This window comes from Amyelois transitella, chromosome 16 (assembly GCF_032362555.1).
Source record: "Amyelois transitella isolate CPQ chromosome 16, ilAmyTran1.1, whole genome shotgun sequence".
Taxonomy (NCBI): domain Eukaryota; kingdom Metazoa; phylum Arthropoda; class Insecta; order Lepidoptera; family Pyralidae; genus Amyelois; species Amyelois transitella.
Genome location: NC_083519.1, coordinates 1,592,011 through 1,620,005, shown reverse-complemented (window position 1 = coordinate 1,620,005; position 27,995 = coordinate 1,592,011). Strand labels below are relative to the sequence as shown.

General features: G+C 35.5%; 2 protein-coding genes across 2 annotated transcripts; one reads left to right on the top strand and one right to left on the bottom strand.

Annotated features, from left to right (window-relative positions):
• The first annotated feature begins 45 nt into the window (after positions 1–45).
• LOC106143299 (clavesin-1) lies at positions 46–23,337 on the top strand. Its single transcript, XM_060948435.1, has 7 exons — positions 46–368; positions 10,548–10,697; positions 19,376–19,470; positions 20,071–20,215; positions 20,866–21,059; positions 21,389–21,540; positions 22,043–23,337. The coding sequence occupies exons 2-7, from the start codon at positions 10,553–10,555 to the stop codon at positions 22,185–22,187; spliced, it is 876 nt and encodes a 291-aa protein (XP_060804418.1). The 5' UTR covers positions 46–368; positions 10,548–10,552; the 3' UTR covers positions 22,188–23,337.
• On the bottom strand, positions 22,874–27,728 carry LOC106141780 (clavesin-2-like). Its single transcript, XM_060948628.1, has 7 exons — positions 27,637–27,728; positions 27,461–27,525; positions 26,896–26,990; positions 25,932–26,082; positions 24,999–25,192; positions 24,167–24,513; positions 22,874–22,889 (listed from the first exon to the last, which is right to left on the bottom strand). Exons 1-7 carry the CDS (start codon positions 27,726–27,728, stop codon positions 22,874–22,876), a joined length of 960 nt encoding a protein of 319 aa, XP_060804611.1.
• Positions 27,729–27,995: the final 267 nt, after the last annotated feature.

The window sequence follows — 27,995 nt, the reverse complement described above, 5'->3', positions numbered from 1 at the left end:
TCGACCGTAGTACCACATCTACAATGCACTACATTCCTCGTCCATTCGGCCGGCGCGCGCGCACATATCCAATAATATCTATTATTAACATAAATAAGGCAAAAATGCGGCCATTACGCATTTGTTGAACATTTAGCGACCTTATTTTTTGTGTAATGTGATGATGTGATTTTTTTTAAAACAGTTTCAAAAGTTGTTTAATATTTTTTTACAAAATATGTTAAGATACCTAAGACAAGTACTAGGGTTGCAGATTAGAAAGGAGATATAGTTTATAGAAGGACATTAAAATAGGACACTGTGAAAGTGAATTTATGAGTGTTAGTGTTATTGGGATTACGGAATAATCTAGGATTTATAGCCCTTTGGTAAGTGATAATTTAAATATACGTATCGGAATATTTTAGATTTTAATTCACTATGAATAAAAGACAGATCGTAATTTACAAATATATCTTTTTAATATTTTACATTAAATATTTAATACATTTAAGTCTAAGTTTGAGGTAATTATGTTATTCACTTTAATTCATATCCAGTCTTGAAAGACTGATAGGCCATGTTCAGCTGATGGACTCAAGAATATGTTAATAGTTGATATATGTTATTTATAATTAACTTTACTATATTGCAAAGGACAAACTGCAATATAAGATAAGAAATATATCAAACCAAACAACATGATCTGTTTAAAATTCTGATAAACTTAATTATAATAATCAAGTAAGTACGTTTTATTTCTATGGATTTTATTACCGACTAAAATGATTCAAACTCAGGCTAGACAATGCTCATTTCAATTTTCTTCTTTTTAACCCCCAACGTAAAGTGAAGGGTTTATAAGTTTGACTGTGTTTTCATAGCTCACTAACGGATGAAGCGATTTTAATTATTAGTTTTACTGAAAAAAAAAAACTGCGTAATTATATGTTAATTCAATTGAAAATGAATTTAGATACCTACTTTCGCAAAGTGTCTTATGCACATCACGTTATTTACTTAGCCAGTTTGAAAGCCAATTAAAAAAAAAACTATTTTGCATAAATTAAAGACAACTTTTGTTACCATTCAGTGATTGAAAATGAAAGAGTTATGAATGTGAATGAAGCGAAACAAGTATGCAGGGATCGAGTGAAGTGGAAATAGGTACTTATGTAGTCTCTGCCTAACCTTCTGGGAACCTACCACATTGGTCCTGTATAACGTTTGCCAAAATAATCCATTTATATTACTTTAACTTATTTACCCGTAGAATAAGAGGAAGGAATTGTATTTTTGTTTGTAACATACAGATATATAATCACGTCATCACTTTCGGGGTGCAGACAGAGTTAAGAACGGTCTCGAAATGACTGGGGACTGATATAAACTTTAAAAAAAAATTGAACTAGGCCTTTAAGCCGTATCGAGCGTGTTTGCTCTGTCTACCTTGCAATGGACACAGACGTGACTATATGTAGTATGTATGTATGTAAGAATTCACTTTTTATTGAATTCAGTAAAAAACTTTGAACCCAACTGGTTAAAATATTCAATTTTAGTTTGTTTATGCGACGAACATATTTATTCAATGCTAGTTTCATGTTAGATTAGATAAGAATAACGTATGTCTAATATTGTTTCGTAAAAATATGTGTGTCCTTCTTTAAATGGTACAAAGCCAAGGTGATGTCATCTTACCCAAATTGCCATCAGTAAAAATAACTACACCATTGAATTCATTTTATTATCTATACCTTGCATACCTACATACATATATATGGTCACGTCTATATCCCTTGCGGGGCAGACAAAGCCAATAGTCTTGAAAAGACTGAATGGCCGCGTTCAGCTATTTGTCTTAATGATAGAATTGAGGTTCAAATAGTGACAGGTTGCTAACCCATCGCCTAAAAAAGAATCCCAAGTTTGTAAGCCTATCCCTTTCACGACATCCTTTGGAAAGAGATGGAGTGGTCCTATTCTATTTTGTATTGGTGCCGGGAACCACACGGCATAATCTATACCTTACCTACCACAAAATTCTGTTATTAGATGTAATTATACAAATAAGTACGAATATACATGTATTGACGGCCTCTATGGCGCAGCAGTTATACGCTTGTCAGTGGCATCGGAGGTGCCGGGTTAGAATCCCGGTCAGAGCATGATGAGAAACAAACTTTCTTGTTTGGTCTGTTTGTCTTGGATGTTTATCTATTTTAGTATTTATTACAAAATAAAGTACCGTTGAGTTAGTATCTCGTAACACAAGTTTCGAACTTACTTCGAGGCTAACTCAATCTTTGTAATTTGTCCCGTATATATTTATTTATTTATATTATAGGTTTATTTTATTTATATTATATTCATAGGTCTCTGGACCCATCTTTCCAGATAGAGATGAGATGGTGAATGTCTTAACAAAACAGTAGAACAACAAGAAGAAGTGAGAAACTCTAATCGGTATTAGAGACTTATTGCAATGACGCCAAATGACTTCCCAGCAAAAAGTAATAGACACTTAAATTGTAATTAGACGCACAGGTGTGTGTGAAGGAAAATAGAAATTACATTGCGTGTGCGCTGGTAACGCTGAACGCTGTGTTAGATTTGTATTTAGTACTTGCAAACGCGCTAAATCCATAATTACATTTTGCTACTCAAAAAACTACACTTTGCTACTCATCAAAGTGTAGTTTTTTTTTTCGTAAACCCAGCGGTTTGGGCTGTGTGTTAGTTAGGGCTGTCAGACAGTCACTTTCTTCTTTTATATATTTAGATAAAAGACAACCTGTCACTATTTGTATCTTAATTCTATCGTTAAGCCAAAAATATAAGCGTGGCCTGTCAGTCTTTTCAAGATGTGATTATATGTATGTATTGAACATGATAAACGTCTTAAACTCAAGAAGATCTGGAAAAGTTCGTTTAACAACATAAACTAATCGATGATCGAACCCGTGACCTGCGGTTAAGAGTCAACAAAACAACCACTATGCAAACAGGCCGACTAAATGAATAAAGCTTCTTCACACTCATACGTTTTATCACTTTCCGGAACAAGAAAGGAAAGGTGTGAAAATCGTCAATTTTAATGGTCAGAAATATGCAGGTTCAAGTTAAGAAGCTACGTATTGTACACTATAAAATTTGGAATTTGTCATAGAATCTGATTTAGGGATGTAAAGTTTGTACATACATATAATCATGTCTATATCCCTTGTGGGGTAGACAGAGCCGACAGTCTTAAAAAGACTGTTCTTTATACCTATCTATCAGAGGCTTAATGATAGGACTAAGATTCAAACAGCGTAAAAGATATTATCGACATTATACAAGTAAACAATAGCGTATAATTTGGCAGTTGGAAAACGAGGTGTAAATTAACAGATATTAACAGATAGAGCGATATCCGTTGGAAATCACGAAGGGACCGGATCAGTGTGCCGTGTGGTAATGGCGTCATACCTGGATAGACGAGGTTCAACTTTCAGTCCTGACCATGAGCGCATTAACACTTTTTTTATGGGGGGTTAAATCCGGAATTTCAACGGAAGGCACCAAACTATTTTATTGGTTGTGGATTTTGATCTACTTTGTGACAATACTATAGATTTAGAACAGAATAGATTTAATTTCAAAATTAAATACAAGCTATCATTTATTGACGTCACATAACTTTAATCTAATTATAACTACCACCGCTTCCAAAGCGCATGTATAGAGGAAGCGGCGGAACAAACTACACTGCAGATTTGATTTGGAACGAAACTTTTGGCGGGCTCCCTTGAAGTAAGAATCATATTAAAAATTATCGTAAAAATCACCATTAGCTGTCTAAGACCAAGGACTACCGATATAATTAGGTTCCGTGTGCATAAATGACAAAATAATATTTATCCAGTACTAGCTGTGCCCGTGACTTCGTCCGCGTGGAATAGTTATTTTGGGCATCATTGAAGCCCTCAAGAATGAATAATTTTCTTTTTCACATATTCCATTATTTATTTGCTCCTTGTAGTTGCAGCGTGATGTTATCTAGCACAAAGCCTTCCTCGATAAATGGTTTATTCAACGCAAAAATATTTTTTTAATTCGAACCAGTAGTTTCTGAGATTAGCGCGTTTAAACAAACAAACAAACTCTTCAGCTTTATAATATTAGTATAAATGTAACGCTTATTGTTGGATACGAATATAAAAAAAATGCAAGCTAACTTCGGTAAGTAATCTCTAAATTGTGTGGTTCTGTTATCAAAATCGTAACCTAGGTATGCTAACACATATGCAATTAGTCCTTATACTTATGATAAGTTTCACGATAGGCTTACAAACGATAGGCTTCTTTTTTAGGCGATGGGCTAGCAACCTGTCACTATTTGAATCTCAATTCTATCATTAAGCCAAATAGCTGAACGTGGCCATTAGGTCTTTTCAAGACTGTTGGCTCTGTCTACCCCGCAAGGGATATAGACGTGACCATATGTATGTATGTATGTATGATAAGATTCACGCTTACCAGACGTCTTAAACTCGCAATTAAATAATTAAACAAACAGTACGAATTAGTGATTAATTGTGTCGTCCATTCACAAATTCCACATCTCACACACTTTTTATTTCACGGTTCACGCTTCGGTTTTACGTGAGTAATTATTCACTGTTAGGTACTGCATAATGTGGCATTATGTAGTAGCTAAATAGCTGTGCCCGCGACTTCGTGCGCGTGAAATAGTTATTTTGGGCATCATTGAAGCCCTCAAGGAGGATTTTCCCCGTTTTTTTTTTCACATTTTCCATTATTTCTTTGCTCCTTGTAGTTGCAGCGTGATATTATATAGCCTAAAGCCTTCCTCGATAAATGGTCTATTCAACACAAAAAGAATTTCTCAAAATTGAACCACCAAACAAACAAACTCTTCAGCTTTATAATATTAGTATAGATAATCGACGATCCATGATCAAAGGCATACCCCGGGCTCCTCTGCAGAGAGGTGAGAATGCAATCGTGACTAAATCCAGGAGGTAGAAGACTACATAATTCGGCATAGTATTATGATCTGAAAAATGTTAGCATATGGTTTCCAGCACTTTAGAGTAGAACCATTCCATATGTCCTATGGATGTCGTAAAAGACGACTAAGGGGTAGGCTTATAAACTTGGGATTTCTCTTAGGCGATGGGCCAGCTACCTAATATCATATTTAAATCTCAATTCCATCAAATAGCCATACAGCTGAAGGTAGACTTTAGATAACTGTCTATCCCGCGAGGGATATGGATATAGACCTGTCTATATATATGTAAATCTATTAATAAACTATCCTTGCTATTCACATTAAAATATTATTATATGTATCAAAATATAAATACATACATAAAATAGAACGTTTCAAGTGTCTGTCTGACCGCGAACAAGGTCTTAATCACAAAATTTCCACTTACTAATCAATTAGTTAAAATGAATATGAAATAAGCCAAGAGGCGTCTCTTAAAAATGATGTAAACAACTTAAAATGCAACGGTTATTTATAGATTCCGTCCATTTTGTTCAAAGATTTCTAATCTATATATAATACATATAATAAAACAGTAAAAAATAGTTTATTGAATTCTTTCTTAAAAATATTTATTGGGATTGATCCTCATGCTATTCCTGCGGGAATTTTGGGAAAGCCTCATTTTGAGCACCCGTAGAGCGTAGTAATAACATAGTAACCTACAAGATAAAAAGTCAGTGTTCTCTTATAATTAGACTAGCTGTTATTGCTGAAATAACCTATGCCTATTTTTCCAAAAATTCCCGCAAGAGTCGTTTTAGGCGGGTGAAGCCGCAAGCGTGTTTTAGTCACTTCTCTACATAGTGTAAAGTAAAGTATCCCTATTTTTTCTGTCCGTATGTATGCGTTAATCTCGGAAAACTACGAATGGATTTTTGTTCCTGTTTGAAATGTTGGAAACATAGTTTTCTGAGAACGGTTTATATATACATAGGTATAATAAATACGATGCCGTAGCCGCTAGTGTTGATATAAAAGAAGTTTAATTTATACAAAAAGGTATTCGTGTTAAACAAATAAATTTATGCATAATGCATTTTAATTCTGTCATCAGATCGTAGGACGATTGTTTCATCTTATAGTTAATCCGAAGGGCGCACATAATTTACCGGCATAATTTATTTATTAAGTAACTTTTTCCATAGTCTTCGCTCGCATATTGTAGATGCGTTTGTCGAATAGATTTCTTGGACCCTAGATATAATAGAAGATAATGCTTTAATTTTTTTTTAATTTTATATTTGAAAATAGCTTCAATATATTCTGCCCCCGTAGTAAATGTCAACCAATGTCGTGCAACGATAAGATATAGCAATTATAAAGTGATATTGAAATGTCCCATAGTAATGAATTATAGTTTTAAATTTGAACGAGCTGGCTTCTTAAGCTTGAGGTCTTAAGTATGGTATGTTGAGTGGAATGGTGGTATTCTCTGCCTACCTCCCGGGAAAGTGGCGTTGACGCCGTTTTCATCGCGCGAAAAACTAACGCTGTCCCGTTTCACGTCATAATAAAAAGCGAAACAGCGATAGTTTTCCGCGCGATAAAAACGGCGTCGCGCATGCCATGAAACAGGGGCACGTGTTACAACTTAGAGTATCAGATGATAAGCTCATATGATAATGAACTCAAATATTATTAAGTTTACAATTAAATTAAACATTATACGGAGAAGCTACTGTTCTATGGAAGACAGTAGATGTGAAAGTATCTTGTGAAAGTACGCATTGTCCAATTTAAGAGGTTGTGTTAGAAATATTATTAAGTACCTATTGTGAGTAGCATTAGAAAGTCGGCTACTAGATCGCCATAGAGACTTTTTCAAGGACAAACATTAGATGACACATAAAACTTTATCATATGGTAGAAGTTATTTGTTTCTTGTAGAAAATATCATTAGCCAATTTCAGAAAAGTAGCAAATGTGTGCAAGAAAAAGGTCTACGTTAACGTTATGCCAAACGATGATTATTTATGCCAAAGTCGCATTATGTAGTTTAATCAAAGTAGGCCATTAAATTTTATGGCAAATGGATGTGTTACCGTGATCCAAAATGAATTGAATATCTCTGAAACAACGCTGAGGTCAGACGAAAGTCGCTTCGTGTGACAACCTGACTGACCCACTCTAGGGTCACGTTCATAGAGTGGACCCTGGGTTCTTCTTTAGAGAGAGAATGCAATTGGGGGGATTAGAAATAATAGTGACAGATTGTGTTGAACAATTATTATCCATCAATCTTTTTGTAGACACTGATTTATTTGTTGAATATTCACTAAATTAAGAGCTTATTGTATGCTGATTTATTTCAATTATATCAATTTTAATACACGCATAAATACATCACAAATTGCCAAATTTAGAACTCATTAATATTACATTTTGTGAATAAGAAGCAATTTTGTACAAGGTCAAATAATTTTACTTAGAAGAAAATGCTACAGTGCAGTGTGTTACCGCTTCTTCTGCAGTGACGCTTGGAAGAAGTAGTAAACTTAGTTATTTGCAATTTTTGGTGATATCAACCAATGTTGTGAAACGAAAAGACATAACAATTATAAAGCGATATTGAAATGTCCCATAGTAATGAATAAAAGTTTTGAATTTGAACGAGCTGGCTTCTTGAGCTTGAGGTCTTAAGTATGGCATGTTGTATGGAATGGTGGTATTCTCTGCCTACCTCTCCGGGAAAGTGGCGTTGTGCACTCATGAAGGTACTATTAAAAACTGCTTATGAAGAAACATATGAAAAATAATTGTAATATTAAATGTTCCGATTATTTTCATTTTACGGAAATTAGAACCTATTAGAAGTGCCGTGTGGTTCCTGGTACAAATATAAAAAATAATAGGATCACTGCATCTCTTCCCGTGGATGTCGTTAAAGGCGACTAAGGGATAGGCCTATAAACTTGGGATTGTTCATTTAGGCGATGGGCTAGCAACCTGTCACTATTTGAACTTTAATTCTATCATTAAGACAAACAGCTGAACGTGGCCTTTCAGTTTTTCAATACTGTTGGCTCTGTCTACCCCGCAAGGGATATACACGTGACTATATGTATGTATAAGATTTATTTAATATGGTATTTAAACAATACCTATAGTTTCATCACGTTAAGTACTAATTATACATACTACGGTATATGAAAATTTAGTCTTGCAGGCAAAAATCGTGCTCGTAAATACAAAATCACAAACATAAACGTATTTTTTTTATTTTAATATCTAGGTTAATTACATTCGCCTTATTAACTCTCCATGCTTTCGAAATAACAATTTATCTTGAATTAGATTTTATCGTTATTAATAGCTTTGAATCTAATGATGAAACATATTTATCAAATGAAGTAAAATGTCCTTAATATTTGTGTCTTTACGTTTAAGAGGAGGTTAAAGGGATAGGCGGACAGAACATATTTCTATAATCTCTATATACTTTTTTGTTTCGTCCACATTCATCAATCTTTTCACGCAAGCTCTTCGTTTTATGGTACTCTTGACCTGTCACCAAAACGTTCCTGATTTCAAAGAACTTTCGGTTGTAATAGTAATAATTGAAAGCTTATTACAAGAAAGATTTATTCTCTGCATACTCCTTCAGAAAAGTAGTGTGATCATATGTATAATCAATGTTTGTTTATACCAAATCTCGTGGCATTCTACCACTTACCGACTGCGCTGGCGCAACGATACTGTAAGATATAAATTCATTTGGTTATAGCCCACACCTCCTGTTGTATTCTAATTTGCTTTATCCATTCTTTGTAATTGAGATAAAGCCATAATAAAACAACAATTGAAGTAATTATTTTATTGGATTCCACATTTTTCAGGAGATATGCTTATCAAAGATCTTCGGCATTACACAATTTTGTAACAACGAGCAAATTATGTAGTTGTACATACATACATGTAGTCAGGTCTATATCCCTTGCGGGGTAGACAGAGCTAACAGTCTTAAATAGACTGATAGGCCACGTTCAACTGATTGGCTTTATGTAGATACATACATACATATGGTCACGTCTATATCCCTTGCGGGGTAGACAGAGCCAACAGTCTGGAAAAGACTAAATGGCCACGTTCAGCTATTTGGCTTAATGGTACAATTGAGATTCGAATAGTGACAGGTTGCTAGCCTATCGCCTAAAAAGAATCCCAAGTTTGTGAGCCTATCCCTTAGTCGCCTTTTACGACATCCATGGGGAAGAAATGGAGTGGTTCTATTCTTTTTTGTATTGGTGCCGGGAACCACAGGGCACTAAAAATATTTGATGACTTGGTTTTCAGTGTTCTAGATCGTCATAGGTTCCCAGCGAACCAGAAACCTGGAAGTGCCAGGAAGTTTTTATATTTTGTGTCCAATTACTATATGAATAGATCTATTTCCAAAATAGAATACAAGGTATCGCTTATTTATTGACGTCTACATCATCACGTTAACTACCGCTTCCAAAGCGCAGATATGGGGATATGATTACCGAATGAGAAAAACTATAAACTGTATGATTACATTGTTTTTTTTTTTCGAGATTACAAACAAACTATTCTACCGAGACTTTATCGACACTGTTGGCACATTTTTCTGCTACACAATTGACAACGATGTAGGATTATCCGATTTGTGACGATAATTTGTGGTATAGTCACAAACTTATGTTCACGTGTTTGAAACTAATTTTTTTAGATTGCGTGACAATATGGCTACCGTATAAATCACGGCTTCTTTACACGATCGACCACACGCATGTAAATACCACTTTCTTTTGTAAATACGTTTGTTTCACTTTACATACACGACTATGCAGTTAGTATTCTGTAGTAAAAGCAAATAGCACTTGAATTTTATTGCTCTTTGCACGATTATCGATATGCTCTCACACATCGTTCTTAAGTCTTGTCTACTGGTATCACCTAGCTAAGTAGGTATATAATCGGAATATTGATATTCTATCCTACAATTGTACTTCCTCAGTTTCTATGCTAACCTGGTAGCTTGAATTTTATTACTCTCTGCACGATTATCGACACACATCGCTCTTAAGTTTTGGCTACTGAAAGGTTAGTGCAAGGTTTACTCGATCAAACGCGTCGAGCAACTAATCACGAATTTGTATGAAATTGCATTAGTGCTATCGCGTTACCACTAGGTGGCGCTCATCAAATCACATACCAATTCGCGTTTACTTGCTCGTCGCGTTTGATCGAGTAAAACTCGCGCTAACCCCACTGGTATCAAGTAGCTATATAATGGGAATATTAATATTCTATCCTACAGCAGTACTTCCTCAGTTTCTATGCTAACCTGGTAGCGGAGAATAAAAGCGCCAACTGCTTCTCTTCCCCCGCAGATTGTAAAAGTCAATCAAGGGATAGGTTCAATCTCAATTGAATATAAATACAATAGCTATCCATCTGATATTCCACAGTTTTCCAGACTCCGTCTGCTCCGTTGGGGATGGCGTCGTGAAATATGTATGTATTGTACTTCTGCTTTTTCCAGACAAGATGCTGAGCTTCCAAGAGATCGCCTTCCAGGCGGAGATGGATCGCCACAACGACCCCGAGTCGGAGCAGGACGCCTTGACCCTCTGCGATGAGGACCCAGCCACCAGGAAGAGGAACATAGAGGAACTGAGGAGAATTATATTTGGTAATTTAATTTTTGTGTATTTTCACATACATACATATGGTTTGGTCACGTCTATATCTCTTGCGGGGTAGACAGAGCCAACGGTCTTGAAAAGACCGAATGGCCACGTTCTGCTATTTGGCTTAAAGATAGAATTGAGATTCGAATAGTGACAGGTTGCTGGCCCATCGCCTAAAAAAGAATCCCAAGTTTGTAAGCCTATCCCTTACGACATCCGTGGGATAGAGATGGAGTGGTCCTATTCTTTTTTGTATTGGTGCCGGGAACCACACGGCAATGTATTTTTTTATTTTTTATTTAACGCATCTTTTCGTCCTCCTGGCGAAAAGTTATATCCTATTGGATTAGGTAAGTCAGGCTTTTTTACACGAATCATCTATTTAATTTTTATCTATTTAGCGGTAGTGCGCTTGTCTGTGACACGGGAGGTCCCGTGTTCGAATCACAGCCAGGGCATGATGTGAAACGAACTTGCATTATCATTAACATTGCTTGCATTATCGTATGAAATATTTGTGTACCGAGCTATTTTTCATTAGGTCGTCACTTTACACATCTACATAAATGTATTTGCACTGCACTGTAGTAATGTTTAGATAGTGTATGAGGTAAGTTCAACATTATTGTGAAATTAGTACCAAGAAAAACTTAAACAGATTCGGGTATTGTCTTAAAGAAAATATGCACGAATAGAATGTAACTAAGCTTTTTAGCCGAGGGTTTTGAGATGTTTTCAAGCACTTAAAGATTAAATTAAGAGAAATACATCAAAATAACATACATACATACATAAAATCACGCCTCTTTCCCGGAGGGGTAGGCAGAGACTACCTCTTTCCACTTGCCACGATCTCTGCATACTTCTTTCGCTTCGTCCACATTCATAACTCTCTTCATACAAGCTCGGCGGTTTCGGGTACTTTTGACCTGACCCTTTACCAGGACGTCCTTAATTTGATCAAGATACGTTCGTCTAGGTCTTCCCACTCCGACCTTTCCCTCCACACTCTCCTTGTATATCTGCTTTGTCAACCTGCTTTCATTCATCCTCTCCACATGACCGAACCATCTTAACATACCCTTTTCTATTCCTGTAACTACATCTTCTTTCACATCACAACATTCCCTTATCACGCTGTTCCTTATCCTGTCACTCAATTTCACACCCATCATACTCCTTAACGCTCTCATTTCCACTGCATTTATTCTGCTTTCATGCTTCTTTTGCCATACCCAACTTTCACTCCCATACATTAATGTCGGGACCAACACGCCCCTGTGCACAGCCAGTCGAGCCTTTTTGGATAGTTTCTGACTGCTCATAAAGGCATGCAAAGCTCCATTCACCATGTTCCCCGCGTTCACTCTCCTTTCAATATCACTATCATACTTGCCATCTGATGTAAACTTTGATCCTAGATATACAAACTCTTTCACTTGCTCCACTTTTTCTCCTCCAATCAAAATATTACATGCTGTCATTTCTTTCTCCATTTCAAAAACCAGTGTTTTAGTTTTACTTACGTTCACTTTCATTCCTTTCTCTTTTAAAGCTTCATGCATACAGTTTACCATCTCCTGTAACTCCTCCGCTGATGACGCCAGTATAACCTGATCGTCGGCATAGAGCAGACATTTGACGAGTAACTCATTCATCCTTAATCCACTTTTAGACTCTTTCAAATCTGTCAAACAGCTATCCATAAATAGGTTGAACAGCCACGGTGACGCAACACATCCTTGCCTAACGCCTTTCTCAATCTTAAACCACTCAGTGTGTGCTCCGTTTATCCTGACACAAGCACTCGAATCCTCATATAAGGATTTCAGTGCTCGTATTAAGAGACTGCTCACCCCATGCATAGAAAGTGCTGACCACAATTCATTCCTCTCAACTCTGTCATAGGCCTTTTCCAGATCTACGAATGTGCAATAGACTTTTTGACTCTTGGCCAAAAACTTTTCGGCTATGCACCGCAAGGAAAAGACCTGATCAGTACATCCCATTCCCTTTCGAAATCCCGCTTGAGCATCCCATATTTTGTCATCAGTTTCATTCCTGACTCTATTAATCAATACCTTAGCATACAATTTGCCGACGACGCTAAGCAGGCTTATACCACGATAATTTTTGCAGTCCAGCTGTGACCCTTTTCCTTTGTAAAGTGGCACGATAACAGCCTTACACCAATCTTTTGGTACTCGGCCGCTTCTCCAACACAAATTGAAAAGGCAGTACAACTGACTAGCTACTACGCCTTTTCCTGCTTTAAGCATCTCGACCGACACTCTATCACACCCAGCAGCCTTTCCCGCTTTCATACTCTTAAGTGCTTCCACAATTTCGAACATTTCAATTTCGCCTTCCATCTCATTCTCTTTTTCTTCGCTATAGCAGAAATCTTTCTTATTTCCTTCCTTTTTTTCAAATAAACTTTCAAAATAGTCCTTCCATATCTTTAGTACACATTCTTCTCCTTTCACAACGCTACCATCCTGGCATCTGATCCTAGTCAGCTCTCTGGTTATAGTATTTCCTCGGGCTGACCTTACGGATTTCCAGAATACTTTCAGATTTGACTGAAAGTCTTCTGATAGCCTTTTATCAAAATCCTCTTTATACTCTTCTTTCTTTCTAATCACAGCTTTCTTAACCAAATCTTTCATTTTCTTATATTCCTTGCGTGCTTCATTCACATCTTCATCTATAACCTCTTGCATTCTTAAGTTAGCTTTTGCTGCTAACAAATCCAGCCATGCTTTCTTCTTTAATCGCACAAGTTCTTGCACATCTTTACTCATCCACGCATTTTTGTGATTTTTTCCTTTCCTTCTTCTACTTACACCACACACTTCAACAGCTACTTTCACAATTCTTTCTTTAAATTCCTTCCATCCATCTTCAATATCGCTCATTTCCTCTAAATCTTCAAATTCATCCTTCAGTCTATTAATATACTTCTTACCTACATCCATATCTTGCAAATTAATTAAGAATAATATGATTCAAAAGATATACATACATACATAAAATCACGCCTCTTTCTCGAAAGGGTTGGCAGAGACTACCTCTTTCCACTTGCCACGATCTCTGCATACTTCCTTCGCTTCATCCACATCCATAACTCTCTTCATGCAAGCTCGGCGGTTGTTCAAAAGATATAATAACTAAAATTAAGGTTTTTCTATTTGCAGCTGATAAATATTCTTTTATTTCTTCTAGAAGCATCTTTTTTCTTAGCAATGAATGTCTCAAGCAGAGCATTGTCGCCAGTCTAATTGGGAATTCCAAATTTAAATTTTCTTTATGCAAATTTGTCTAGAACAAATAGGTACTAACTTAGTCATATTGATATACATAGAATGAGTAGATACCAAAATTATTTATCGATTTGTCTTGATTGCGTGATGTTGTCACGCCGGCTAGGACATTGGATTGTAAACAAATTTTGTGTGAACAAACTGACAAGCACTTCAGTCTTTGTGTATTTACTATTTACCTGTGAGAACATTGTAGATGTTTTGCATTTCAATTACAAGAAAGGACGCTGACTTACTGATTGACTGATACATTAACGCACAGATTTAAGATTAGAAATTTGATATTTAGGTTCCTCATTGCAGTCTTTGGGTGCACTGAGAATGGATTTTGCAAAATTGCCGCTTGAACTAAAGTTAACGTGCTTTTTTTACGCAGTCGAATTCCCGGGCCTACTAGTTGTTACTTGGTGCTTTGCTCTTTTGTATTTACAGGACTATCTCAAGTCTTTACCTCTTTGGTCTATGTTTGTGCAAAATTTCATTTATTTAAATCGCTCCGGTGGTTTTTAGTTCTATCGTATATTTACGTATACAAACACTTTCTTTTTATAATAATTAGAATGTACAGTCGACAGCATATTAACCTACCCAAATTGCAACACCGCGTCATAAACTCCCATGCATAGTATCTTAATATGGGGTTGACTGTACCTAATTCTAAAACGAAAATGTATTTAGCGACTAAAATTTCACAATCTCATGCTAAAACGTTTGTTGATTTGGTTTATGATAGGTAGGCATTAGAAAGTTCGACTTGTGGCTTGCGGGTCAATTTTGTTATTTAAGAACACACTCGCCATGATGTGGGTCAAAAATGTTCTCATCAAAACTGTAAATTTTACTTCCTTATTATATTAGAGTGTCATTGAACTTTTAGTCAAATCGGACGAAGTCGCGGGCAACAGCTAGTTGCATATAAAAAAGATAAGCACACTGAGACATTCACATACTCGCATCAAAATAACGCAACGTTTTTGCAAATTTGAAGTAATTTTCTGAAAATTACACACTGGGCCTTCGGCTTACCGTCGCCTGCGCAGCCAGACACGCGAATCCGGTGTTGCAAATTTTTCGCCATGAAATTGTCATTATTTTGGGCCCTGAACTACCTGCATTGTTACTTTGAAAGGAGGATGGCTATCTCCTGACGAGAATCAATCTCGATCCCAACTAGCTCATATTTAAAATGCGAAAGTGTAAGTTTATTTGTTTGTTTGTTACCCCTTCATGGGATATCTACAGAATTAATATTCTTGAAATATCACGTATATATAATTATGCCAAGACGAACGTTTCTTAATCAAATTAAGGACGTCCTAGCAAAGGGTCAGATCAAGAGTACGAGCTTGCATGAAGAGAGTTATGAATGTGGATGAAGCGAAAGAAGTATGCAGAGATACCCAACCGGGACTTAAAGCCAGGAGGAAGATACGACTTTCAAGAACGTATTAAATACATCAGTTTAAGGTTCTTTTCATAGTTTTGCATTCGACATCCAACCTTCAAAAAAATAATTTATTTACTACTAGCTAGTAATTATGTTGAGGTACATTCGAGGGCAGATAAACATGACACTAAGGCGTTGATTTATATGGATACCGGTTGGGTAATCATGGAAATCAGAATTATTTTTAATTTAAATTAAATTAAATTTATTTTTTTTATTTCAGGTTACATTATTTATCATTGCGAATCAATATCAGCTTATTTTTTAATTAATTTATTTATTTTAGGTTACATTCTTATTTATTGCGAATAAATATCAGCTTATGAACTGATCTGCTCCAAATTGTACAGTCTACGTTAAAATTGCATAGATGAGCCCATCATCTCAAAGTAATTTTAATTATTTTGCGATTGATAAAAGTGTCTAAATGACCAGGGTCAATTTATCTATTTACCAAATTTTCATCAAAATCGGTTCAGTGGTTTAGGCGTGAGAGCGTTACAGATAGATAGAGTTATATTAGGAGGGAATAAAGCTTACTCGTTCTCTCCTCCTGTTACCCTTCACGGCTACACCGCTGAACCGATTTTCAGTACGATTAAAGCTGCGTGCAGAAGCAACTAACATATAATTAAGATAACTGCCGATTCTTAAGCACTAATGTACAAGAAGCGGCAGAACAAACTACACTGCAGCGTTTTTTTTTTTCATAACAGAGGGCAACCGACAAAACCAGTTGGAAACAAATAGTTCTCATTGCATGTAACATGTAGGTTACGGCCCAGAATGTGATTGCAACATCATCGTTACAAATCATTGCCACTGTCAAGGAACTGTGTATCAAATGTGTACCTATAATATGTTATTGCATATATACTGCAGTGTAGTTTGTTCCGCCGCTTCTTCCACGCATGCGCTTTGGAAACGGTAGTACTTATAATTAGATTTAAGTGATGTGACGTCAATAAGTTATACCTTGTATCCAATTTTGAAAATAAATCTATTCTATTCTATTGCTTTTATATATTTTTATTGTGCATCTACATAATTTGTACAGCATATAAAGTTACCCTCCATAGAACTCTATGATGCGTTTATAAAGTCGAATTCGCGTTGAATTTGGGTAGGTTGACGTGGTGTTGGATGTACTTACGTAGGTAAATATGATAGAATTCCGTCCGCGTTAAACGGAAATTTTCCGTTCTTGTGGAACTTTAAAAAATCCCCTCTTAATGTTTTTGAAAAAGGACATGTGCTTCCCGGAAGTTAGAATAGGACACTACATTGCTGAGCTGCCGCGCAATTTAAGAACGCAGTAAAGAACACGAGAACAGTTTCGAGAAAAACGCGGTCAAAGTTTTAAACTTATTTTAGGCTACCTAAAACATGTTATGCAAATTTTTTTAAAAATAACTATACTGACTTAAAGAGCATAACTCGAAGATTATCTTGATAGTGGCGTTTGGTGTTTAAATTATTATATAGTGCATAAAATTTAATTAAAACTGTTTATGTTATGGCTTAATTAATTTTTTCATAAGACATTATTTTCATGAATGCAGTAAAATTGATCCTTACGGCATTTATGCTAAAATTCCTTTATTTACAGCACATAGGTTACGTGAATTAATGTTATTTTACATTTTGCAACACAATATATGCGCCGTAACTTTATAATATACTGCATTTATGATAGATAACATGAAAGGAAATGACTTATCACAGATTATATAGCGCAGTAATATTGCATTTACACTGCATTTTTCTTAAGTCAGTAACGCTTTCATTTTGAACTATACCAAAATAAAAAATAAAATGAACTTTACAAATTACTTTTGAAATCCTTTTATTTTATAAATCACAGATTTTAAAACGTACAATCAGTTCAAAATCTTATAAAATAAATTAAAGATCTTCTTGGTCATCAAAAAGATATCTCCGTTTGCGTAACATAATAAAATTATAACTAATAATTAAGTATAAAATGGCACCCATTTTGAGATTCGTAAGGTAACAATCAGTTCAAATACTTATAAAATAAATTAAAAACCTTCCTGGAACATGTCCATTTGCTTAATAAATAAAATTAATAATTCGATAAGTACGAAATAATAACCTCTGAGGTTCAAAAGTTTGAATAATAATGTAAATGTTTCATTATAAGTTTTATTTAACAATTACTAATCATATTGAAAAAAATAAATCTATATTTAATTTAATCTATTAAATCTCATATAAGTAATTTTTTTTTATGTACTTGAGAGAGATGATTTAACATTTTGAGCATTTTGTTTTCGATGCATTATTTCAAATTCAATTCAAATTCAAAATTTTTATTCATTACTATAGGATACTATATATCGCTTAATAATTGTCAAAACGTATGGTTTAACAACATTGGTTGACGTCAAATAAATTACTTAAAAACTAAGTTTACTGCCGCTTCCAAGGCGTCAGTGCAGAAGAAGCGGTAACAAACTGCACTGCAGCATTTTCTTCAACAACGTCAACTTCACAATATTAATTAAACTTAGAAAAGAATGTGGACGAGAGAATACATTGTTCAGATTTATATATTTATGAGATTTAATATTGAAAAAAGAAAAAAAATATATATATATATATATTATGGATTGCCAATTTTAAAAAGATTTATGTACAGAGTGTACTGAATTTTCATTTAAGTTCAAATCAAACTACAATTAATTACGAGGTTCCTGTGCCAAGCTCAAGCCAGATGTTTTTATCATTAAGGTAATCATCAGTCCTATAATAAGCCTTCTCACAAAGTACTTTCTTTACATACTCTTTGAATTTTCGGTTGGGCATATCAAGAACAGACTCCGGCAACCTATTATAAAATCGTATACAGTTCCCCATAAATTATTTACTGACTTTGCTAAGCCTATGAAACGGCATGACTAATTTATGTTTATTACGTAACTTTCTATCACTTGTGGCACTAACTTTTTGAAAAAAAGAGGTATTTTTCCTAACATACATTATAAGATCAAAAATGTACTGGGACGCTACTGTCTGTAGGTTTTTTTCTTAAAGAGTTGTCTTAACGAGTCTCTTGGTCCTAAACCGTAACTTGCGCGAACGGCCCTTTTCACTTAATAGTAGACGTATATTGCTGAAGCGTTAATGCAGTAAGTGATCTTAAGACATTAAACTAAATATCGTTCTAGTGATAAACAAATACATACAACGTACAATAAATGCCGTAATTGTCAGTTGCCGCGTTCATGACTTGTTAAACCTAAAAACAATTCCGACGAGCTTTTCGATAAACGCAGTGTAATTGTAGTTGCTGCATGAATATTATGTGAGAGTCATTTGCTTTTACCATGGCAACATATAAAAAATGACGTTATTGGTAAATACTGCACTATTGTTGTGTTGCTAATACCATTATGAAATGTTTCTACATAATACTAAATAAGTGAGTGTTTTTACTGCAGTTATATTATGAAAGTGAAATTAAAATCTGCTCATTACTGCATTTATGTTATAACGTATTTCCGTTTCTAAACGAGATAGAAGAAAACGGGTCTTTGATTCTTGTAGATCGCAATGTCAGCATCTCCTACATATACGACAACCATAAACGCAGTAAGTGGTACTTACTGCGTTCTTAAATTGCGCGGCAGTGAGGAACTTAAAATTATTTTTTAGGCGTTGGGTTAGCAACCTGTCACTATTTGAATCTCAATTCTATCATTAAGCCAAATAGCTGAATGTGCCATTCAGTCTTTTCAAGACTGTTGGCTTTGTCTACCCCGCAAGGGATATAGACGTGACCACATGTATGTATGATTTTTGTTTGGTTTTCACTGATAGAGAAAATACTGTGTTTCAGTAGGAACATTAAATATATTTATTGATAAAATTATTTTGTATTTCACAGAGAGAGGTGAATGCCACCCGCCGCGGACTGACGATGCGTTCCTGCTTCGCTTCTTGCGCGCGCGCCGCTCCATACCGGCCAGAGCTCACAGGCTGGTCAGTAAGTTCTTCAATCACTATACCTTTACCATCCATAACTGCATCAAAATCTACGAATAAACATACATACATACATACAAACAGACATAGGGACAGACGCGGAAAGCGACTATAATTTTAACTATTAAGTGATTATTATTTTTCTTGTCCACGTAAAAACACAAATTGTCATTGTTATGAAATAGGCTTGATTTTATGCATGTAAACATAACAACATCGTTGTGTAATTTGTCAAGAATTTGTCCCATACTTAGACCGATCAGCTGATAAAACAATTCGGAAGGGAGAATAATAAATATTTTTCACTTTTACGGAAAGTATTTATATTCATGAACGTAATTTCCATAACAGTATTTATATTTTACTAGAGGCCGCCCGCGACTTCGTCCGCATGGAAACCCTATCAATCCCGAGGGAACTCCCTGATAAAGAGTAGCCTTTATGTTATTCTGCGTCTTCAGCTACCTACATACTAAATTTCATCGCAATTGGTTTAGTAGTTTTTGCGTGAAAGACAGAAGTAACAAACATCCATACTGACATGATTACAAACTTTCGCATTAACTAATATTAGTGGAATTTGTCTCATTTTTACAGCTAGTGCGCTACTGCAATTTCCGTGAGCAGAATCCTCATCTGTGGCGCGACGTGGACTGGTACGCCCTTCGGAGACTTGGCAACGTGTTTGAGGGAGTCCTGTTTGATCGGCCCGATGTTGGCAGACTCATCATTTGTAGATTGGGTATGATTCCATAATAAATCAATCTCAGCTGACCTCCGCAACCATTGCCGGGGAACCTAACTTGTACCTACTGATGTTTTCCCTCACCGTAAGCAGTATTAGCTCTCATGCATAAGTCAGAAAAGAGTTGTGTGATCGGCCTGATGTTGGCAGAGCCCTCATTTGTAGATTAGGAAAGAATCCACTTCATAAGTCGCACGTTTAAATCTTTCTTCCTCCTATGGTTAATATCAGTAACATACCTCGTATCTCTGGAGAGTCAAAGTGTATGTGAGAATGTAGGAACCCTGGGGAGCATTTTTGATCATGATCCTGAATTCAGCACGTCAAGTTTTTACACGAAGCGAAACCCGTTAGACATCTGCAAACTTTGCTGAGGAGCCTTACCTATATTGAAGCATACGTAAAAGTTTCACAAGTTGAAAAGTGCCTATTTTTATCGAATTAATTACATCCATGGGAAAGCGATGGAGTGGTCTTATTCTAAACAGCCGGGAACCACACGGCTGATTCAACAAGTATTTATTTTCATTTCTATTTCATCATTAAACTGAAGGTCTCCTTTCAGTTTCTCGAGACTGGTAGTTCTTTCTACCCCATATAGGATACATTCGTGTCTTACTTATACATATATCTTACTATCATTCTAGGTCAATGGGACCCAGACTTGTTCTCCATCGACGAGCTGACGCGGGGCTGTCTCCTGCTCCTGGAGATCGGGATCATGCAGCCCAAGCTTCAGGTGCTGGGTGGAACAGCCCTGATAGACTGCCAAGGACTGACCATGAAGCATGTACGGCAAATCACCCCCTCGTCTGCTATACACGCTATGAACGTTCTGGGGGTAAGTGGATGAGGACTTTATTAATATATATCAATAAAACTTTGTGCTCCCGGAGTGTTATGTGAAAACTTAATTGGTGTTGTTTTAATCCTTTCACGAGAATTTCATAACTCAGAATATAGCTTATAAAACTGACATTCGGTCTTTTCAAATATATTGGCTCTTTCTAACCCGTATGGGATAGAGACGCGATATACCTATGTACAAATGATTTGTTTCTTCGATAAAGAAAGTGTACTGTGTCAGTTTTTAAAAAAAGAGTTTATCAATGAAGAATAAAAAAAAACAAATCTAAAGTGTCTTAACAAACATTACACTTGTGTTTCCAGTATGCTTTTCCCTTGCACCAGCGTGGTATTCACGTGATCAACTGCTCCAGAATATTCGAGACGGTGTTCCACTTTTTCAAACGACTGGCACCATCCGAAGACCTTTGGAAGAAGGTTTACTTCCACGGATATGATAACAGCTCTTTACACCGGTTAGTAACAAGTTTTTAATACATGTAACTGTTTAATTAAAAGTTTTAGATTATCACCAAATGTATCACCAAATATATGTTAACTTATTAATTTTTTTTCAAAAAAAAAGTTTGGGTGACATACTCATAGTAGATCGTAACAAATTCAGATCAAACAGTATTTAGCTACTTCATTGTTGGAATAAGAGAATAAACGATGAAACCATTACAATTATTTATTATGTTCTTCAGTGATCATCACATCACTCTAAAAACATGTTTTAAATTTGTGATATGCCGCCATCTGTTATATGTGTATTGTAACATAACGTTTGGAGTCGGTAAAAAAGCAAAACCTCAAGTTATTTTTTTATTTGTTAAGGTGCCTAATAGATGTCGCTGCAAGCACCGTAAAGATAAATTCTAGTATGGGTTACCCCACAGGCTTATCCTAATTATCTCATATGGATGTTTTTGACATATCTGTAATTATAACTAACCACAAAAATTGTCTACATTTCAGATACATATCGCCCGATTGTCTTCCAAAACGGTACGGGGGCTACCAAACCGAAGTCTCTCTGGACTTGTGGTTAACGAAGATCAAGCAGTATAAAAATAAGAGTTTCGATAGTGATATGAGGACTTTAGGCTATTATGTTGATTAGCAGATATATTTCTCAATGCTACCAGCTCCCGAAGTATGGCACGCGGGAAGCCATTTTTATTAGAATAGATTAGATTTATTTTCAATATTTAATACAAGGTATCACTTATTGACGTCATATCACTTAAATCTAATTATAACTACTACCGCTTCCGCATGTGTTGAAGAAGCGGCGAAACAAACTACACTGCAGCATTTTCATCGGACGTCAATTTACAAATTTATTGCGCGAAAAAGTATCGCTGTTTCGCGTTTTATTATTACCTAATACGAGACAGCGATAGTTTGAACATGCGTCCCGTGTGCCATACTACAGGGGCTTTACAACAGGACTACTTAAACCCTTTCCAATGAATGCAGTAAAAGGTGACTAAGAAAATAAACATCACATACCCAAATCTTTTACTACGATCCATTAAGGGTTCCCTTGTAATAGTTGCTGAGATCAGATGGGAACATACCTATATCTTTTGCCACGATCCATTCAGGGTTAGGTTTTATTTTTATTTATTTAAATACACATAACAAATTGTAGGAAAAATATACATAGTAGTAAAATTATAAGGTTACGATCTACACTACAATTCAAAAACAGTGTACATACGAAGACCATATAAGAAAAATGCAAGCAGTTAAGAGATACAATATATGATAATGATATAGATAAATATTAACTAAAAAAGAAATTTAAGGTTCCTTGATCCTGGATCATGTTCAAAAGAACAGAGTTGATTTACAGATAAGCAATAACCAAGCAATTTTGGAAATATCAACGGGATGGGATGGATGTTTTTTTACTGGGACCTTTTCAAAATACCAAGTGGATCCCTGATGGTATGGTTGTATAAAATAATTACCTTTGTGTATATATGTACTGGAAATTAGAATAAAATAATATATTGTAATTGTAGGTGAACATGGCCTATCAGTCTTTTAAAGGCCGTCGGCTCTGTCTACCCCGCAAATGCTATAGATGCGATTATTTGTGTTTAAGTATGTAGGGTAGAATGACAATAATGTAACTAAATTGTGATGTGATATATTTTGCTAAAAGTGTTTAATTTAATACTGTAAACTCAGATATTATACAACTTTTACAATTTTTAAGATATTAATAAGGTACCTATATACAAAATTCTATGTTACTATTTTTCGAGTGAATTTTAATATTATTTTTAACAAATAATTAAATTTGTAATTAATTTTATATATATTTTTATACAAATATACGTTAAGTTTTGTCATAAAACAATCGTCAAATCTATTTTATTTTATTTCAACAATAACAAAATCTTGACAGCCTTTCTGCAACTTAATTGTGCATTGAAAAATAAATATATTAATAATATTCAACGGAAACAAAATATTAAAACATTATTTCTTATTACAAAGCGACCACCGGCTACCGACATAACATTTTATATTATTTGTCACAGTAGGTACCGCCATCTTTAATTAGCTTTATTTAGATAGGCTTATGCCAGAAGGCACCGTGGGAAAAAAAACATTCCCAAAACAGAAAAATAGACAATATATAGCACATTAGCTGTGCGCAACTTCTTCCGCGTGAAATAGTTATTTTGGGCATCATTGAAGCCCTCAAGGATGAATAATTTTCCCCGTTTTTTTCACATTTTCCATTATTTCTTTGCTCCTTATAGTTGCAGCGTGATGTTATATAGCCTGAAGCCTTCCTCGATAAATGGTTTATTTAAGGCAAACAGATTTTGATTCGAACCAGTTGTTCCTGAGATTAGCGCGTACAAACAAACAAAGTCTTCAACTTTATAATATTAGTATAGATATTACAAAAAAAAACAGTACTTTATCCATACTTTAACATAATACCCAACCACATAATATATATTCTATTTACATCTAGTATTAGTTAAGTATGAATTACCTCTTCTGAAAGTTGATCTACGCCATTGATCGGACAAATACTTAAAAGATGAATTGGATATCTTTCTATCCACCCACCCCACGTCATCACACCATATTTTATTATCCACATCATCACTTTCAATTTCCACTCTGTAACCCATAGTCTGATATTCTTGAACTAAATCTTTATCCCTGTATATATATTTCTGAACTCCTAAGAAGAAATCTTCGCTAGTTATTACGTGGGTACAAAAACCTCCATATTCTGGTGGTAGGCTGGCTGGGTCTATGTGTTTGTGGAGAGAGCTCATGTCTCGTCCGTGGAAGTGGACATATTTGTACCCCGCTGAGGGTATGAAGGGTTTGCTGATGAAGCAGAAAGTGCTGATCGCCCAGTTGTAATTGATAATGTGGAGGCCGTGTAATAATATGGGTAAGTCCACCTGTAAAAAAGCCGATTTCTTATCGTCAAATTAGTTAAATAAATAAATATATACGGGACAAACTACACAGATTGAGTTAGCCTCGAAGTAAGTTCGAAACTTGTGTTACGGGATACTAACTCAACGATACTATATTTTATAATAAATACTTATATAGATAAACATCCAAGACCCAGGCCAACCAGAAAAAGTTCTTTTCTCATCATGCCCTGGCCGGGATCCGAACCCGGGCCCTCCGGTGTCACAGACAAGCGTACTACCGCTGCGCCACAGAGGCCGTCAAAGTTTGTGATATACATGAGACAAGTGAAACTCTTTTTCTTCTTCTTTTCGGAGCCCGGGGTATGCTTTTGATTTGGTGTGTTGGGATTACTTTCACAGATTTGAAGAGAAAGAATCAGATGATGGCTCTGTCTACCGCGCAACGTTACAGGACGTGACTATATGAATGTATGTTAATTTCGACAGAATTAAATAAAACTTACCCCCATTAAGCAGACAAATTGATACGCAACATTGGGCGTGAACTGTTTAAGATGGCTCCAGTCCATTCCCTCCAAATCCAGGATGACTGACAGACCTATAGCTTGGAACCTGGGTTGGTACAGCATTATCTGGGCCAATGCGAAGGCTGCTCGTAATATGTTGTCAACTGTCACTGTACTTGGGTCCCAACGACCTAAAAATATACAAACATATTAATCTATACTAATAACTAAAATGAATTGAATGCTCACAGTCGCACGGCGCATGAGTCATGCTTGTTTACACCAATCTTGGGATATTTTGTACCTCCGTGGTAATTATGTAGGTAGTTTGAATTGTTTAATTAGTTAGACACCTTTATGTTCGTAATATATTATAATTTTGTACTTAACTTGAGAAAATAATAAATGTTCTTTCTAAATGTAAATAAATATTCCTAAAATGTTATTTTGTGAAGGGACCTAGTGTTCATAATACAGGCTCGGCCTAGTTAAACACTAGTGTGATGGACTCAACCAATAATTATGTGATTACGATTACCTAAATACATTATTACTGTACCTAATTAGACGTAAGTCCAAATATGTATGTTTTTATGAAATAAATAAATTATTATTATACTAATATTATTAAGCTGAAGAGTTTGTTTGTTTGAACGCGCTAATTTCAGGAATTTTGAATTGAAAAATTATTTTTGTGTTTTATAGACCATTTATCGAGGAAGGCTTTACGCTCTATAACATTACGCTGCAACTATTACAAGTGAAGAAATAATGGAAAAAGTGAAAAAAAACGGGGAAAATTATTCATCCTTGAGGGCTTCAATGATGACCAAAATAACTATTCCACGCGGACGAAGTTGCGAGCACAGCTAGTAATATATAAAACCATACCTCTTTAATAATTTAAAAAAAATGTGTTTGTATGTATACCAAATCGCATGATCAAAGTCCGACCAGAATAAGGGTTCTCGGGTAGCGTCCCTGAATACACATGCTGGTTGTCGACCAGTTTGTGCCAACTCATCACGTTGCAGTGGAAGTAATGCGCTTCTCTCCGAATTAGATTTTCGTAACGGACTATCTGAAAAAATAAACGAGTTGTTACCCACGGCTTTATCTGAAGTTCAAATAAAAGTCTTCTTCCTTAAATACTAGCGACCAGTCCTGGTGTCGGACTGGTAGCATTTAGAGATATAAAACATTCTCAGAAAACCCATTTTGCAGGAACAGAATCCGTCCACAACTTTCCTATAAGCGCATACCTACATAGAGGCAGAGAAAATAGGGGAAGTTTATCATAATATATTATGTAGTGATGATGATGAAGTGATAGTGATAATGATAGTGAAGTAAAGTGATTCAACATTTAAAAAAAATATGCATTATTATGTAATAATTCAACGTCACTTAATAATTGTCTTATCTTTTGGTTCCACAATGTTGGTTGACGTCAAAGAAAATTACTTAAAACTAAGTTTACTGCCGATTGCAAAAAGTCAGTGCAGAAAAAGCGGTAACAAACTGCACTACAGCATTTTTTCAACAACGTCATCTTCACAAATATTTAAACTTGGAGTAAAAATGTGTACGAGAGAATACATTATTGTGATTAATTGATTTTAAATAAATAGATTCAAAAGACCACTCTGACTGATCTGATTGACATATCAACTCACAGCCCAGGCCGATGAGTCCAGAAATGTCAAATTTGACATGTTGGTGCCTTATGTGGTCTGGGGTGCACTTAGAGAGAACTTTCCTGAAAATCCGTCGGGAACGGAATTTGACGAGATTTTCCATGTGCGCATGCGTACTAAGAATATGAAAAAAAAGACCGTCGAATTGAGAAACTCCTCCTTTTTAGTAGTTGGTAAAAAAAATAACTGTTTCTTACCAGTTTATGAGCCAGGCGTACTATGAACCGGCGACATCTTAAGAATATCAAAAGATATGCATCATCCATACGCTGCGGGTGGCACTGTCCTCGCTCTAAAACATGAAACGTAAGTACACACATCGCATCTCTACCCGTTACGGGGTAGACAGAGGAAATAGTATCGAAGAGACTAGAACAAGACCACGATCCCTTAAAAGAAGAAACCCAAGTCAGTTAGTTAGTACTCATAATATGTGAACTGGAATGGCGACCAAGAGTTGGAAAGAGGAATACTGACAGACCATTAACCCGCTGGTCCGACGACATTGAAAACCATGCCGGGATAACCTGGGTCAGAAAAACTTTTGATAGACCTCGGTGGAAAGATATTGAAGAAGCATATGCTCAGCAGTGGGGGAATATATGCTGAAGAAGAAGAGATGAAGATAGGTAATGGAATGTTATTTCATGACTTTTTATCAGAGCTGTATTGAATAAAAATTACATACGTCTAATTATATAGTGTTTGGTAACGATAGAGATGTAATGCCTGCTAGATACTTATAAACCAATTTTTACTAACCAATAATCATAGATCGAAGTTCTTGAATAATTTTTTCCCTGGTATCTGGGTCCTCATTACAATTCCTGGGAAAAATATTGGTACGCATTTAATCAGTGTAACTTTGAGACGATTTTAGTGAAAACGTTTTTAGTAAAATGAAACATTAAAAAGACAATGAAAATTTCTCACAATACCTGCGGGCCGTCTCCTCAAATTCAGGATCATCTTTGAACCGGCCTTTTACTTCAGCCTCGAACAACAGCTCCACAAAAATATCCTTGGACATTACTAGAATCAGTTTCGTTTCATTATGGAGACAGGACAGGTACTCCTGAAGATACCAGCAACGTTTACGCATCTGGATTTATTAGATCACGACGCTGATACAATACAGACTTCTGTATTGTACGTACTTACGTTACAGATAAACGGACATGTCTGGGCCCAAATTAAGGTTATTATCATTTATAATTTGTTACACTGACGTTCATAAATTGAGAATCAATTAATACAGAATTCACAATAACAAGTTAACTAATATTTTAAAATTTGA

Coding starts and splice junctions, on each gene's coding strand:
- LOC106143299 (XM_060948435.1), top strand. CDS start 10,553: ATGCTGAGCTTCCAAGAGATCGCCTTCCAGGCGGAGATGGATCGCCAC. Junction 19,471..20,070: donor CGGCCAGAGCTCACAGGCTG/GTCAGTAAGTTC, acceptor TCATTTTTACAG/CTAGTGCGCTACTGCAATTT. Junction 21,060..21,388: donor ACGCTATGAACGTTCTGGGG/GTAAGTGGATGA, acceptor TTGTGTTTCCAG/TATGCTTTTCCCTTGCACCA.
- LOC106141780 (XM_060948628.1), bottom strand. CDS start 27,728: ATGTCCAAGGATATTTTTGTGGAGCTGTTGTTCGAGGCTGAAGTAAAA. Junction 26,083..26,895: donor TACGCCTGGCTCATAAACTG/GTAAGAAACAGT, acceptor TTATTTTTTCAG/ATAGTCCGTTACGAAAATCT. Junction 25,193..25,931: donor GACTTTGATCATGCGATTTG/GTATACATACAA, acceptor GTATATTTTTAG/GTCGTTGGGACCCAAGTACA.